General features: G+C 48.5%; 1 protein-coding gene across 6 annotated transcripts in view; it reads left to right on the top strand.

Annotated features, from left to right (window-relative positions):
- Positions 1-271: 271 nt before the first annotated feature.
- Positions 272-14,142, top strand: part of HM13 (histocompatibility minor 13) — a 39,970-nt gene continuing 26,099 nt past the window's right edge. Inside the window, exons 1-3 of one of the 6 annotated variants that reach the window (XM_087445450.1) lie at positions 272-558; positions 9,701-9,799; positions 10,151-10,279. In XM_087445450.1, the coding sequence (XP_087301576.1) occupies positions 376-558; positions 9,701-9,799; positions 10,151-10,279 (411 nt within the window). In that variant the 5' untranslated portion in view covers positions 272-375. The remainder of the gene's footprint in view (positions 559-9,700; positions 9,800-10,150; positions 10,280-14,142) is intronic. The other 5 variants (XM_087445452.1, XM_087445451.1, XM_004442501.3 and 2 more) reach the window with 5 other exon arrangements.

Genomic DNA, 14,142 nt, shown 5'->3' with positions numbered 1-14,142 from the left:
AAACAAATTCTTAGTTATTAGGATGAGGATTTGTGGGGAGTGGGACAGCCTGCGATTGAGGAGGTCAACTAGAACTGAGGAACGGGGTCCTCTGGTCTCCCTCGGGATGGACGCCCACCGCAGCGACCCAGTGTTCCTTTCGCGACCGCCAGCAAGTTGCTTAGCAACCGGCCGCCCGCCCCTCCGCTACCGCTAGAGGGCGCGCGGGCGGGGAGACGTGAACGCGCACGCGTGCGCGACGCGCGCCGGCAAGGGAGGAACGTCACTTCCTGTTTCTTTAGGGGAACGTGGCTTTCCCTGAAGCGTCCGTCTCCCCTCCTGCGTCTCTGGTGCAGCAGCCAGAGCGGGAGTCCGACCCCCGAGCGCAGCCTCGCCATGGACTCGGCCCTCAGCGACCCGCTTAACGGCAGCGCCGAGGCAGGCGGCCCAGCCAACGGCAAGACGCGGCCGCCTTCCACGCCCGAGGGCATCGCGCTGGCCTACGGCAGCCTCCTGCTCATGGCGCTGCTGCCCATCTTCTTCGGCGCCCTGCGCTCCGTGCGCTGCGCCCGCGGCAAGGTAGGGTCAGCGGCAAAACCGGGCGCTTTCCACCTCCCACCCGGGACACGGCTGACACGCCCGCCCGAGACGGGACAGACACCTCCTCTCCCCGGACACTGACCCTTCCCACACTAAACGCTACCATTTCCCCACCCTGGGCCCACGACCCTGGCCTTCGGTGCCCCGGGATCTGGGCACCGACCCGCGAACCGGATACTGACACCTTCCTCAAATAGGGGCTGGTTTCTACCCCCTATCGGACCGTGACACATCCCTCCCTCTGTGCTTCTTTCTGGGAACACTGTCAGCTGCCCCTCACACTGCTGTTCGGGCTAATTGTTCTGAGTCTCTTGGACCCGGCCATACTAGCCCCACCTTCAGCTCTCGCTGCTCATCCCATCTGGGACAGTCGCCCCATTCTGGGCTCTGGGTCAACCCCAGTCTGACCTGATGGGGTACTGGGCCTGACAACTCCTGAATGGTACAAGCTCATGACATTCCTCCGTCAGGAGCCCTGCCTCACCCCACCCCAGGGCAAATTCTAGCATCCAGGCCCATCCCTAGACTCTGACGCCTGTCCAGCTGGAATCTGTGACCCATCGTGTGCTCTCTTAAACCCTGAGATGAGGCCCTTGCCCCACCTCAAGAAAATTAAGCCAGGAATAGAGCCCCAGCTCAGGCCTCAGGTTTTTGCATCACTTTTTGGAACCAATTCCAGTCAGCCAGCCCCTCAGAACCCAGCACCTTGGTGCCTCTCTTTTTAACCAGGTATAGGCCCCTTATTTTTCTGATTTCCTCTCACTGACCACCACCCAACCTTGGACCTGCCCTAGCCTGAGCCCAGACCCTGTTCCTAACCCTTGACTCTGTACCCACCCAGACCCTGATCCTACCTCAAAGTAGCTTTTCTCCCTCTGCCCCCTAAGACAGTTCCTCCACCAAATTGGGCTTACCTGCTGAGTAACTGAGCTGCTGTTGGCCTCTCTTTTGAGACTGGGTCAGACCCCATCCCTGGCCTTCCTCAACATCTGTCCCCTTTCGATACCCAAGAGGACCCCAGCACCTTCCACCTCCTGACTTCCTCCCTCCACTCTTCTTCCCTATATTAAGCCTCTGTAGCCCATTGTACCAATGGCTTCTCACTTCCTGGCACCCTCTCCCCTCCTCCACAACCTCCTGATCTGCAGCTCCCTGCTCCTTCCCCTCCCAAACCTGAAGTTGAACCTAAGCGGAAGCTGTATTACCCAAAGAGGGCAGGCCACAAAGCAGCTGCCACTTTTGAAACTGCTCAAATCCGGGTTCGCAAAACACTACCCAACTTGAGCAGTGGCCGAGGCCTGCCACCGTCCTTCCCCAGGATCAGAGAACTCACTGCTGGCTCCCTCTGTGGTCAGACGCAAAGGAGGGTAGTCAGGCATTGCTAAGGTGACCTCATTTGCCTTCCTCTTCTGCCTCTTCTAAGCAGAGTTCAGGCCTTCAGCTTCCCTACCGTGCTTTTCAGGCAGACTCTTGGTGCAGAGAGAAGTTCTGAAATAGACCAGGACAGAGGAGGTAAAAGGCACCATGGCGTGAGCTGAGCAGCTTGACCTGAGGGGCCCCCAAAACTAAATAATTCTCCTTGGCACCTTCTGCACATGGATCACTAATCTCTTCAGAAAACACCTTCCAGACAACAGAATTTCCTAAACCTCCACTGTTGTCTAGGGTCGGGGGATGCTTCAGAGATGAGTGGGTCAGAGTCCTGTCACCGAGGAGTTGGGGTATCTGGATGAGGGAGGAATAACTGTGATTGTAATACAGGTGGTGCCGTGGGTTTCAGGAGAAAGATTGCGCGCACCTGGGCAGGGCAGGGCGGCTTTGTGCTGGAGGTGGGCTTAGCCTTGATGTAGAAGCAGAATTTCAGCCAGAAGACCTTCTAGGCAGAGGAGACCAGGTAGGCAGAGGCACAAGGCAGTTCAGGAGATGGTGGAAGGTCTGGTGTGGCTGGGGCAGAGGGCATGGATAGAAGAGAGCTGTAGATCCACTGTAGCCGCTGAATACCTCCCCCGAGTGTCTCCTGCAGGGCCGGGGGCTGGTAGACTGTGTGTCAAATTGTAAACGGCCTGATCCTTAGTAGGCCCCCACCATGAACAACCAGGATATTCTAAAGTTTACACAGCCTTCACCCTCTTTGATTCTCACAGCAACTGAGTGTGGCAGGCTGAGCCAGTTTTTTTGGTTTTTTTTTTTGTGAGGAAGCTCAGCGCTGAGCTAACATCCATGCTAATCCTGCTCTTTTTGCTGAGGAAGACCGGCTCTGAGCTAACATCTATTGCCAATCCTCCTCCTTTTTTTTTTCCCCAAAGCCCCAGTAGATAGTTGTATGTCATAGTGGCACATCCTTCTGGTTGCTGTATGTGGGACATGGCCTCAGCATGGCCGGAGAAGCAGTGCGTCGGTGCGCACCTGGGATCCGAACCCCAGGCCGCCAGTAGCGGAGCACGCGCACTTAACTGCTAAGCCACGGGGCCGGCCCGTGAGCCAGTTTTTTATCCGCATTGTACAGGGAAAGAAACTGAGGGTCAAGGAAATGACTTCTCAAGATCCTTCTGCCAGTGAGGGGCAGAACCAGGTGTCCTAGTCCAGGGCTCTCTCCGTGGTACAGGTGCCCTAAAGACCCATACAAGTGGCTTTTTGGCCTAGGGAAAGGACAAGGACAAGCCAGACAACTCCCTTTTTCTACCCTGAGTCGTACGTCCCTGGTCATTTGGCAAGGAGAGAGAAAAGTGTGGGGGCCCAGGAGTTTTGATTTCCCACCCATGTTAGACCCTAAAGCCAGCTGAGAGAGGGCATGTGAGGACAGAATTCTCTCCCTGGGGCCAAGTCGTCCATAACAGGCAGGGCGCATTGTGAAATCCTGGGGAGAAGGTGGAGCATCCAGGAGCGTGTTGGGAGGAGCGATCGTAGCGCAGTGCCCATCCGTGTCAGACCTGCATTCCCAGAAGGGAGCAGATCCCAGCCCGAGCAATAGCTGTACTGAAGACTGCTTCGGAGGCCCATGGCCTGTAACTCAGAGGAGCCCCTCAGCCAGCTGGACTGGGCGCCTGCTCTGTGCCAGGCCCCGGGCTGGGTACCAGGGATGCAGCGACAAAGAAGGCCGAGGCTTGTCCTCACAGAGCTCAGTCACCAAGGAGAAATGGATGTGTGACCAGCCAACTAACCTGAATTCTGATATACTTCCTGGAGGAGGCAGCAACTGTCTTTGCATGTGTGGGGGAGAGGTCAGCAGGCAGCACAGGAAGAGAGGGAGGCATGGGACCACAGGGTGTATTCAGGGAGGCAGTGAGTAGGGTGACGTGAGCCCTGCACAGGGGCTGGGATGCAGCAACAAGAAGATGCTCAGGGAGCCTGCAGCCTTTCTAAGGTACAGAATCCTGAAGGCAACGCAGCTGTTAATCTTCATAGTTAACAAAATTACTACACGCTTGCACTTGTAGAAGATTCCAGCAATGCAGAAATATAAAGGAAAAGCCTCCTCAGTACCACTCCTTGGATGTAACCCAGTTAGCTGTTTGGTGTGTAACCTTCCAGAACTTCTTCTGTGTGTATGCAGACATATTATGTATGTACCTGTGTGTATATGCATGTATAAGTTTATTTTTACAAAAATGATATTTTACAGTACGTATTGCTCTGCAACTTGATTTTTTTTTTTTTTTAAGAATATGTCTTGGTCATTTTCCTATGTCAATACATGTAGCTCTACCTCATTGGTTTATGGAGGGGAGGGTAGGTAATGCATACCCATGGTATAGAATTCCAGAAGTACAGAGGGGTGCCCACGGAAAGTCTCCCTCCCACCCCAGCTGCCCAGTTTCCCTCCCCAGAGGCAGCCCGTTTTACCTGTTTCTTGGATAACTATCTGAGAGATTCTGTGCCTTTGTAAATAAATACGCATATGCTTTCCCCCATTTTTGCTATATAACTGTTATAATTTGTTATATATATATGTATGTATATATGTGTGTGTGCGTGTGTATACACTTTTTTGCACCTTGCTTTTTTTGCCAAATACCTGTTGGAGATCAAATATGTCAGTACATTGGGAATGGTCGTGGTCTTCTTTAACGGCTGTATGGTGTCCCACCTGTACCCCACAGTGTGTTTTGAGCAGTGGTTCTCAGAGTGCAATCCTTGGACCAGCAACAGCAGCAGCATCACCTGGGAACTTGTTAGAAATGCACATTCTGAATCAAAAACTCGAGGTAGGCCCAGCAGTCTGTTTTCACGAGCCCTCGTGGCAATTCTAATGTGTGCTCAAGTGTGAGAACCCTTGACTTAGAGTCCTCCACTGGTCATTTAGACTGCTGTCAGTCTTTGGCTGTTACACCTGCTGACATTAGTCTCCTTATACATTTGTTATTTCATATTTGTCTGTGTATTTCTACGATAAATTCGTCAAAACTGATTTGCTGGCTCAAAGGCTGTGTGCATGTTTGATTTAGGTAGATTTTACCAAATTATCCACCACAGAGGTTGAATCAGTTTACACTCCCACCAGCAGCAACCTTGATTCCTGTGTAATGGCTGCTGAGTAGTCCATTCTCCAGTGGTTTTTGAGCAGGTATGTGATACAGTCAGGTCTAGGCTTCAGAACAAGCTCTTGGCGGGGTAGGTGAGGGGTGGGAGGGAAAACAGGAAGGAGGCTGGTGAGGTGGATATGAAGACTGCAGTGGGGCCAAAGGATTGGAGTGGGGGTCAGTTCAAGAAATGCTTAGGAAGCGGAATTGTGGCGAGGCGAGTGAGTGAAAGTGGTGGTAGGGGGAGGGGACCCTGGGGTCCCCAGCTGGAGCGACAGAGTAACAGAATGGTCCACAAGTTCTGCATCCTTTCTGGGGCATGGCCTGGAAGCAGTACTCCCAGAGCTCGCGCTGAGCCAATGGCTGGGAGCTGGGCATCTGTCTTCCCTCACTGCTTTTGCTTCCGCCCTTATAACTGAACATCCAGAATGTCACTGGAAGCTAAATTTATTTTTGCTATTTGTGTCAGCTTTTCCCCCCACTCTCTAATCATGCTTTGTGTTCCAGGAGCTATTGCATTTGCTTAAGAGCATCTGGTTAAACAATCCAAATTGAATTGGTAGGGAATTCTAACAACTTTTAGTATTTTTGTAACCATGAAGATTAACTGTTTTCTTGCCTTCAGGATTCTGTTCCTCAGAAAGGTCGCAGGCTCCCTGAGCACAATTTTCCAACAGAAATTTCCAGATAGGAAAGGTAGAGGTCGTCTAGGGATTAGTGGCCAAGAGTTTGGGCTTTGGAACCAGACTGCCTCAGTTGGAATCCTGGCTTTGCCACGTGCCAGCTGTGTGACCATAAGCAAGTTACTTCACCTCTCTGAGCCTCAGTTTCCTCATCTATAAAATGGAGCTATTAAAAGTACCTGCTTCGTGGAGGTTTTTGTGAGGGTGAAATCATGTAAAGCACCTAGAAGAGTGCTCGGCACCTAGAAAGCTCTCGGTAAATGTTGTCCTTACTACTGTTATTGTCAGTCAGGTTTCTGGTCTCCCATTCTGACTCAGCATTGCAGCATGAGATATTTATAACAGTCACCCACAGAGGAGACCAGATTCCTCTGTGTAGTGGAGCATCTGTCCAACCTTGGTTTGCCATCACATAGTATTAAGCCTCTTCCGGCCCAGGATACTGGGCTGAATTGAAAGGAATATGTGGAAATGAGCCATAGCATGGGTTTGCAGGTGACGCCAGAGCCCCGTGTGTACTCTCACACCTGTGTGCTCTGCACCTGCAGGTCCCTCTGCCTGGTAAGTGCTTCCCTTCCTTGTACACACAGCAACTCCTCAGCTCAGTCTGCATGTATCTGGCTCCTGCTACATACCAGACCCTGTGTTGACCTTCAAGGCCTTGCTTAAGTGGCATCTGCTCTAACTACCTCTAATACTCCCCTTCTTCCCTGCAGACGTGGTGTCCTGTCTGCTTTCTCATGAGTCTCTCATACATAATAATGACGCAAATAGTTTATTTCAGCTTGAGTGAAGTACTCAAAGCACCACACTGAGTACTTCCATGGAAGAGTCACAGAATCCTGACAACTCACTTGACAGCTAAGGAACTCGAGGCTCTGAGAGAGAAAATAACTTTCCCAAGGCTGCATCACTGGGAGGAAGCAGAGCCAGGAGTCAGGCTGGGCTTTCTGACACCAGAGCCCTCTCGAGACTCATACCGTGTGTCACACCAGTGTCCATGTCTCTATTTTGTCACTTGTCACACTGTGTCGTGATATTCTGTTTACATGTCAAGATCTTGGCCTACCTGCCTGTGAACTGTTCAAGGTCAGGAGATTTATTTTAATTTATAGTTTATGTATTAGGTATGTTATTATATAATATATATATTATAGTATATGTTATTTATAATTCATTTTTGTGCTTACACTGCTGCTTCACAGGAAGTATGTTGAATTTGTGGAGGTACACGGAGGGGACGAGGAAACTTTCCCAAGCCCCGCAGCACACTCCCTCCCAAGGCAGAAACCAGGGGCTGGGAGAGAAGAGAGAAGGAAGATAACCCTGCCTCTCAGTGTCAGTATTGCTCACCCACCCTCCCCCATCTCCCAGCAAAGCTACCCAAGAGTGACTCACACAGAGCTGCCTCTGGGCGCTCCAGAGGGGAGGGTCTGCCCTCCAGCCCTGTGTCTGGGCCGCCTCAGCCGTGCATATGTTGGGGTTTGGTTACGGGCCTCCCTGCTTGCCTCTCCCTGATAATCACAGCTCCTCATACAGTCACTGTACTTCACCAGGCTCTTTTGCATCCCATATCTTATTTGATTGAAGCCTCTTGGCCCTTTGAGAGGTAAGTAAAGCTAGATATTATCATCCCGTTTGACAGATGAGTAAACTTAGGCTCAAAAAGCAAATGATTTGCCTCAGTCACCCAGCAAGCCATTAATAGAGCGATGAATACCTTGGATACACTTTATATGCATCATTTTGCTTATGTGTGAATTATATCTGTAGGAAGAATTCCCAGGGGTGGAATTGCTTGGTGAAAGGGTATATGCGTTTGTGAATTTGACATGTATCGCCAAAGTACTCTCTGCAGCAAGATGGATTTACCCTCCTGCCAGCACTGCAGGTCAGCGCCTGCTTCCCCACAGCCGCACCGGCTCAGTATGTTATCAGATGTGTGGATTTTTGCCATTCTAATAGATGAAAAATGGAATCTCAGTGTACTTTAATTTGAGCTTCTCATTAAGAGTGAGGATGAGCACTTTTTCCTATGATTAAGAGCCATTTGTAGTTCCTGATCTGTGAATCTTATCTTCACATCCTTGGGCATGTGCAAATTACGATTTGATGCATCCTGCCAAGTTGTCCTCCCCAAAAGGCTGGACCAGTCTGTACTCAAACCGATGGCCTATGCACATCCCATTCCCCACATCTCCATCTCCTGGTGATCATTTCGTGGGCTCACTGCCGAATGCCCCCATCTCCTTCCCCTTCTGCAGTCTTCCACCCTGGGGCACGAGGCCTCCCTGAGCCAAAATCTGCCCTCTCCAGGCAGCTTCCCCCTTAGCATGTTTTGTCCTATTGATTTTTAAGAGGCAGCTGTCAGCCAAAATGTTAGTGAGAGTCTGCAGCTGAACGTGATCCCTTGTCCCAGGGATGCTGGTGCCTTATTCACAGGATGGACGTGGTCGTGGTGATGAGCCTATGGCTCTCGTAGAGAGCACTTCACTTTGGCATGCACGGAAATCTAATCCAGCATTGCTAGGACTTTTGGTAGCTATGATATAGAATAGAATTAGACATATAAAATGTGATGGGAATTGCAGTTGGGGAGTAGGTTTACCCCAATGGGGAAATCTGGAAAAACTCCATGTCATTGATATTGGCTGCATTGTTGAGAACTAAGGATTTTTGCCTAGCAGAGAGAGGGCATAGAGAGCATCATGATCCTCAAAGCTTTTGACTCTGTGTTTTTTAATATAAATTTAAACCAGAATTGAGCCAGCCCTGATGGGCTAGCAGTTAAAGTTCGGCGCGCTCTGCTGCGGTGGCCTGGGTTCAGTTCCCGGGTGCAGAACCACACCACTCATCTGTCAGTAGCCATGCTATGGTGGTGGCTCACATAGAAAAACTAGAAGGACTTACAACTAGAATATACAACTATGTACTGGGGCTTTGGGGAGGGAAAAAAGAGAGAGAGGAAGATTGGCAACAGACATTAGCTGAGAGTGAATCTTTCCCAGCAAAAAGAAAAAAAAAAAGAAACAAGTGAAATTAATTTAAAAAAAGAAATTTAAACCAGAATTGTGCTACTGTTGATGTATTTTCATTTGAAAGTTTTTGGCATGAATTCTATGAAGCTAATTTAATTCCTGTGTTGCATTGTTATTCCACTTCCAACTTTTTCCCTTTTTATAATATTGAAATTTTTTTTATTACATTCAGTTCTTTTTCATGTAAATATTTATCCTGTCAGCTCTTTACCCAGATCACATTCTTGCCAACTATAACGTCTGCCATTGTAAATTTAATTGTAGCTTTTACTCTTACCAGATTCAACTTTCCCACTCACGTTTCTTAAAATTTAAGTTCTGTCCTGATTTGCTTCTCCTTGCAGTTGGCGTCTTCCCATGTGCAGTGTCAGCCATTGTCAGTTTTGTTTGTGGTTGGTTGATTTCCACTCAGTATTCACCACCTACTAGATGAAAGATTAATCCTATTTACCTCTCAGCTAATCCATAAGAAAATTGGAAATAGTTCTCATGAAGTCTAGAACCACTCTGTTGTCACTAGTTTCCAGGATTTTTACTTTCAGTTATCACATGCGATAACTGCCTCCGCCATAACTCCCCTCCCCAGCTATGCCACGTGCGCTGTCTCCTCCCCAGACTGTCCCTGTCGGGGTCCAGATCTCCTCAATGGCAAAATGGCCAGATCAGAGCATGTTGCCCTAGGGTGGGCTGAGCACCATCCCTGGCAGAGGGAGCAGCCTTGAGTCAGGAAAACACGGAAACCCCTGAGGCACCTGAGTGAACCGGGCACAGAGGGGGAGAAGGAGGTGAATGAGCTCTTGGTGCATCACATTCTCACCGTATCCAGTCCCTGGAGGCAGACCACACCCCTGCTCAGTAGGCACCTTTCTTCTCTCTCCAGAACGCCTCGGACATGCCCGAGACCATCACCAGCCGGGACGCTGCCCGCTTCCCCATCATCGCCAGCTGCACGCTCTTGGGGCTCTACCTCTTTTTCAAAGTAAGTCCTCTTCCACCTGTTGTGTCATTCGGTTTAAATAACTTTATTTCATTTTGTTTTATTTTTCCCATCACAGGAGACATGCATGTTCATTTATAGAAAATAAAGAGCAGGAAAAAATAGTACAAATTCACCCGTAGACCCACTACCCAGAGACGACCACTGTTGGTGTTGGGGATTCTTTCCCGCCAGTCTTTATTTCTTTTCTCCATGTAGCTTTTTGTTTTGTTTTCATGGTACCAATTTGGTTTCATTGTACCATTTATGTTGGGATGGGGTATAGCTTGTGTCTCAGACATACCTCTACCATACTAATTGCTTTTTTTTTTTTTTTTTTTTTAATTTATCGAGGTTTATTTTCCCAATAAAAGTTACACAGACTCAGTGTTGAAAACCTGGAAAACACAGAAAGGTAAAAAGGGAAAAACAGCAGTCCTCCAAAACCCCACTACCAGAGACAATCACAGACTCCCTGTTGAGGTGTGTCCTTCCGCTGTTCCTCCCCGTGCGTGGTTTCTCCGTGGCTGTGACCATGTGGTGCATTCGGTTCTGTAGCTGCTTTTCCACTTCACATGAATAACATCAGAAGCATTTCCTCATATTACTACAAACTCTCCTTAAACTTTCTTTTAATATAACGTGGGATTTTCTGATTATAAAAGTAATATATGCAAAAACTCGGAGGGAAAAATGTCAAGAGAGGGAAAAATACACAGAGATAATCACTTAACATTTTGACATACCTCCTTTCAGGCTTTTAATAAGCATATTTTTAACATAATCATATTATAACAGTGTTGCATCTTTTTATTTATTTTTTTTAACAGTGCATCACAAGCACTTTTTTCTTGGTCATTGAAAATTCCTCAAGGATGACTTTTAATTTACATTTTAAAAATATAAGTACATGGTTAAAAACAGTTTTCAACCTAAGGGAAGGTGCAAATGAGCCATAATCCTCTCTCCAATATAGTTTCTTATGAACCTTTCTATTATGCATAGATCTACGTTTATGTTAAAGTTTAAAAACAGGGCCGGCCCCGTGGCTTAGCGGTTAAGTGCGCGTGCTCCGCTGCTGGCGGCCCAGGTTCAGACCCCGGGCGCGCACTGAGGCACTGCTTTTCGGGCCATGCTGAGGCCGCATCCCACGTACAGCAACTAGAAGGATGTGCAGCTATGACATACAACTATCTACTGGGGCTTTGGGGGGGAAAAAATAAATAAATAAAAAATCTAAAAAAAATTTTTTTTTAAAAACAAATATATGTATCAAACATGTAGTTCTTAGCATGGAGTTTTTTTGTTTTTTGGTTTTTTTTTTTTTTTTTTTTTGGTGAGGAAGATTAGCCCTGAGCTAACATCTGTTGCCAATCCTCCTCTTTTTGCTGAGGACGATTGGCCCTGGGCTAACATCTGTGCCCATCTTCCTCTGCTTTATATGGGACACCGCCACAGCATGGCTTGACAAGCAGTGCTTAGGTCCGTGCCTGGGATCCGAACCCGCGAACCCTGGGCTGCCGAAGCGGAGCACGTGAACTTAACCACTACGCCACCAGGCCGACCCCTCCAGCTTGTCTTTTTTAACGGCTACTCCTGGTTCTGCTTTACAGACGTGCCCCTGAGGGGTATTTAGTGGTGGGGTATTATAGCACTGCTGCCATGAACATCTTCTGGTATATATCTTGGCACATGCACATATTTTCAGGTATGTCTGCAGTAGGATTACCAGGTCAAATAGCATCTCCACTTGTAATTTGGACAGATAGTGCCAAATCCCTCCAAAAAGATCATACCAATTTACATTCCCTCCAACAGAGAGTGCTGGCTCCCCTGTACTCTCACCTGCATTGAGTAGCATCAGAATTCTTTATTTTTACCGGTCTGTAAATGAGTCAAAAAAATAATTTTTAATGCCTGTTTCCTGTCCCATCGCTCCCCCATTGTTGAATCAGAACCACTCTTTTTAATGATTTCAGGATATCCCCACAAGCAGATACACCACGGTTGACTTACAGCATCTCTCTCACTTTAAACAGAAAAAATCATCCTGATTTTGACTCTCATAAATAAGAGTGTATCAAATAACATTAGGAATTCACATTTCTTTTTCTTTTCTTCCTGGACCTCAGGTGAAAAGTCGAATGTATCAAACACTTTGGTTCATAGCACACCGTCATCAGTCCATGCCAGACCCCCTTTGTTTCTTTCTCCCTCTTCACCCCTAATGCCCACCTCCATTTCCCACATCTATTTCCCTTTCTGCCAGAGGCACCTGTTCTAATGTGTTTTATGTCCTTAGATGTGTGTGTCTCCTTATAAAATATATGGTGTTAATGTATCTGTGTGTATTGAGTAAGTCTAGTTTCTGTAAACAGAACAGTGCAATACGTGGCCCTCTGTTTCCTTTTCCTCTCCCCTATGCTTCTGAGATCTCTCTGTGGCTCTGTACATCTAGCCCATTGCCTCCAGCTTGGCTTTTGGCAGATGTTTCTCAAGTCTCTGCTGTGCTAAAGGTGCTAGGGGGGCCGCCCGGTGGCGCAGCGGTTAAGTGCGCGTGCTCTGCTGAGGCGGCCCAGGGTTCGCAGGTTCTGATCCCGGGTGCGCACCAACGCACCGCTTATTAAGCCGTGCTGTGGTGGCGTCCCATATGAAGTAGAGGAAGATGGGCACGGATGTTAGCCCAGGGCCAGTCTTCCTCAAGAAAAAAAGGGGAGGATTGGCATCGGATGTTAGCTCAGGGCTAGTCCTCCTCACAAAAAAAAAAACTAAAATAAAGTGCTAGGAATACACACCCAGGCCCTTGGCTCAAGACCTTCTTATATTTTAGTATTTAGGATTCCATCCTTAGCTGAGATTCCCAAAAGGAATTTCTGGCAGCAGAGAGTGTGAACATTTTTGTTTAAGGCACCAGCTTCCTGTTGCTCAGCCTGTCCTCCTCTCCAGGCAGGTAAGCCCCAGCCTGCCTTGTGCCAGAGGACACGGCACACAGCTTCCCCATGTCTCTAGAGTGTCCACGTTGAGAGTTCTGAAAAGCAGCTGCCTGGACAGCACGGCCACCAGGTCCCTCTGAACTCCGGACTGACAGCTGGTTGATTGGTTGGTTTGCTTAACAGTGGCTCTCACTCAGCCCCTTTCCTCCTCTCCTCTTGAGGGGGGCGCTAGAGTTTGTAACATTTCTCAAAATCACAAAATTTACTTTATCCTACCTCATTTAAAACTGATTGCTTTGAGGCAGCTTATACAAATTAAATCCAACAGCATAAGAAAAATAAAGGAAGAAATTGGAGTGAAGGAGAAAATTAAAATAGGCTAAAACAATGAAGCTTTGGGTAAGGACCAGACCCAGACCCCATGTTCTAAACTCTAAAGACTTGTACCCTTGCCAGAAATGTCTCTGACATAGGTGTGACTCTGACTTTCTAGCAGTTGAAGCACAAAGAAAGTGAGACTTGGTGCACAATTCATAGTCCACATAGTCAAGCCACCAGAAGCTCAAAGGTACAGCCAGAGAGACATTTTTCCCAAGGGCCAACATTGAAAAACACTCTGAGAGGTACACCACATCTTCATAAGGAAAACCCAGTCCACATGCTGTGTTCCCAGGAGTTTTTCTTATAGCATTCACATTACAGGCCACTGATTTGCTCATCCATTCAGTCAGTCTACAAACATTTATTGAGTGCCAGCTGTGCACCAGGTCCTGTGCTAGGTGCTCAGGACACTGGAGTGAGAAAAACAGCTGACCCATCCCTACCCTCAAGGAGCGTCTTATTAAGTGGTGGAGACAGACACCCATCAAATAATCCCATAGATAAATGTGAAGTTACAGTCCTAGGACGTGCTGTGAAGGCAAGGTCTGTAGCACCAGGAAAGCACAGAAAAACCAGACTAGAGTGAAGCCCTGCTCCTGCCCAGGCCCCCGACCTCAGCACCTTCATCCACCTTGCTGTTCAGCCAAAAACCCTGGGAGTCATCCTTCTCCCTGCTCCTTCTCTCAGCCCTCATAGCCAGCCCCTCGGCACATCCTGCATCTCCAGTTCCAGAACAAATCTGGGATCTGAGCACTGCTCCTCACTTCCCTCCATCCCCCAGCCCAAGGCACCACCCCCCCTCCTCTGGATTATGCAGTGCCCTCCTCACTGGGCTGTCTCCTTCCACTTTTGCCCTGTGGAGTCTGTCTGCCGCACAGCAGCAGAAGGATCCTCTCAGGCCATCAGATCACGTCACAACCTGGCCCTCAGCCCTCCACTACCAGCCTGGCTCACACAGATAAAGCTAACACCTTTTTCTTGACACCATAGGGTTTGTCTCTGTCTTGCCTTCCCAGCCTCGTCTCCTGACAC

This window comes from Ceratotherium simum, chromosome 21, assembly GCF_057802395.1.
Source record: "Ceratotherium simum simum isolate JZ-2026a chromosome 21, ASM5780239v1, whole genome shotgun sequence".
In the NCBI taxonomy this organism is placed as follows: domain Eukaryota; kingdom Metazoa; phylum Chordata; class Mammalia; order Perissodactyla; family Rhinocerotidae; genus Ceratotherium; species Ceratotherium simum.
The sequence above is the reverse complement of the archived record's forward strand: the minus strand, read 5'-3'. Positions and strand labels throughout refer to the sequence as shown.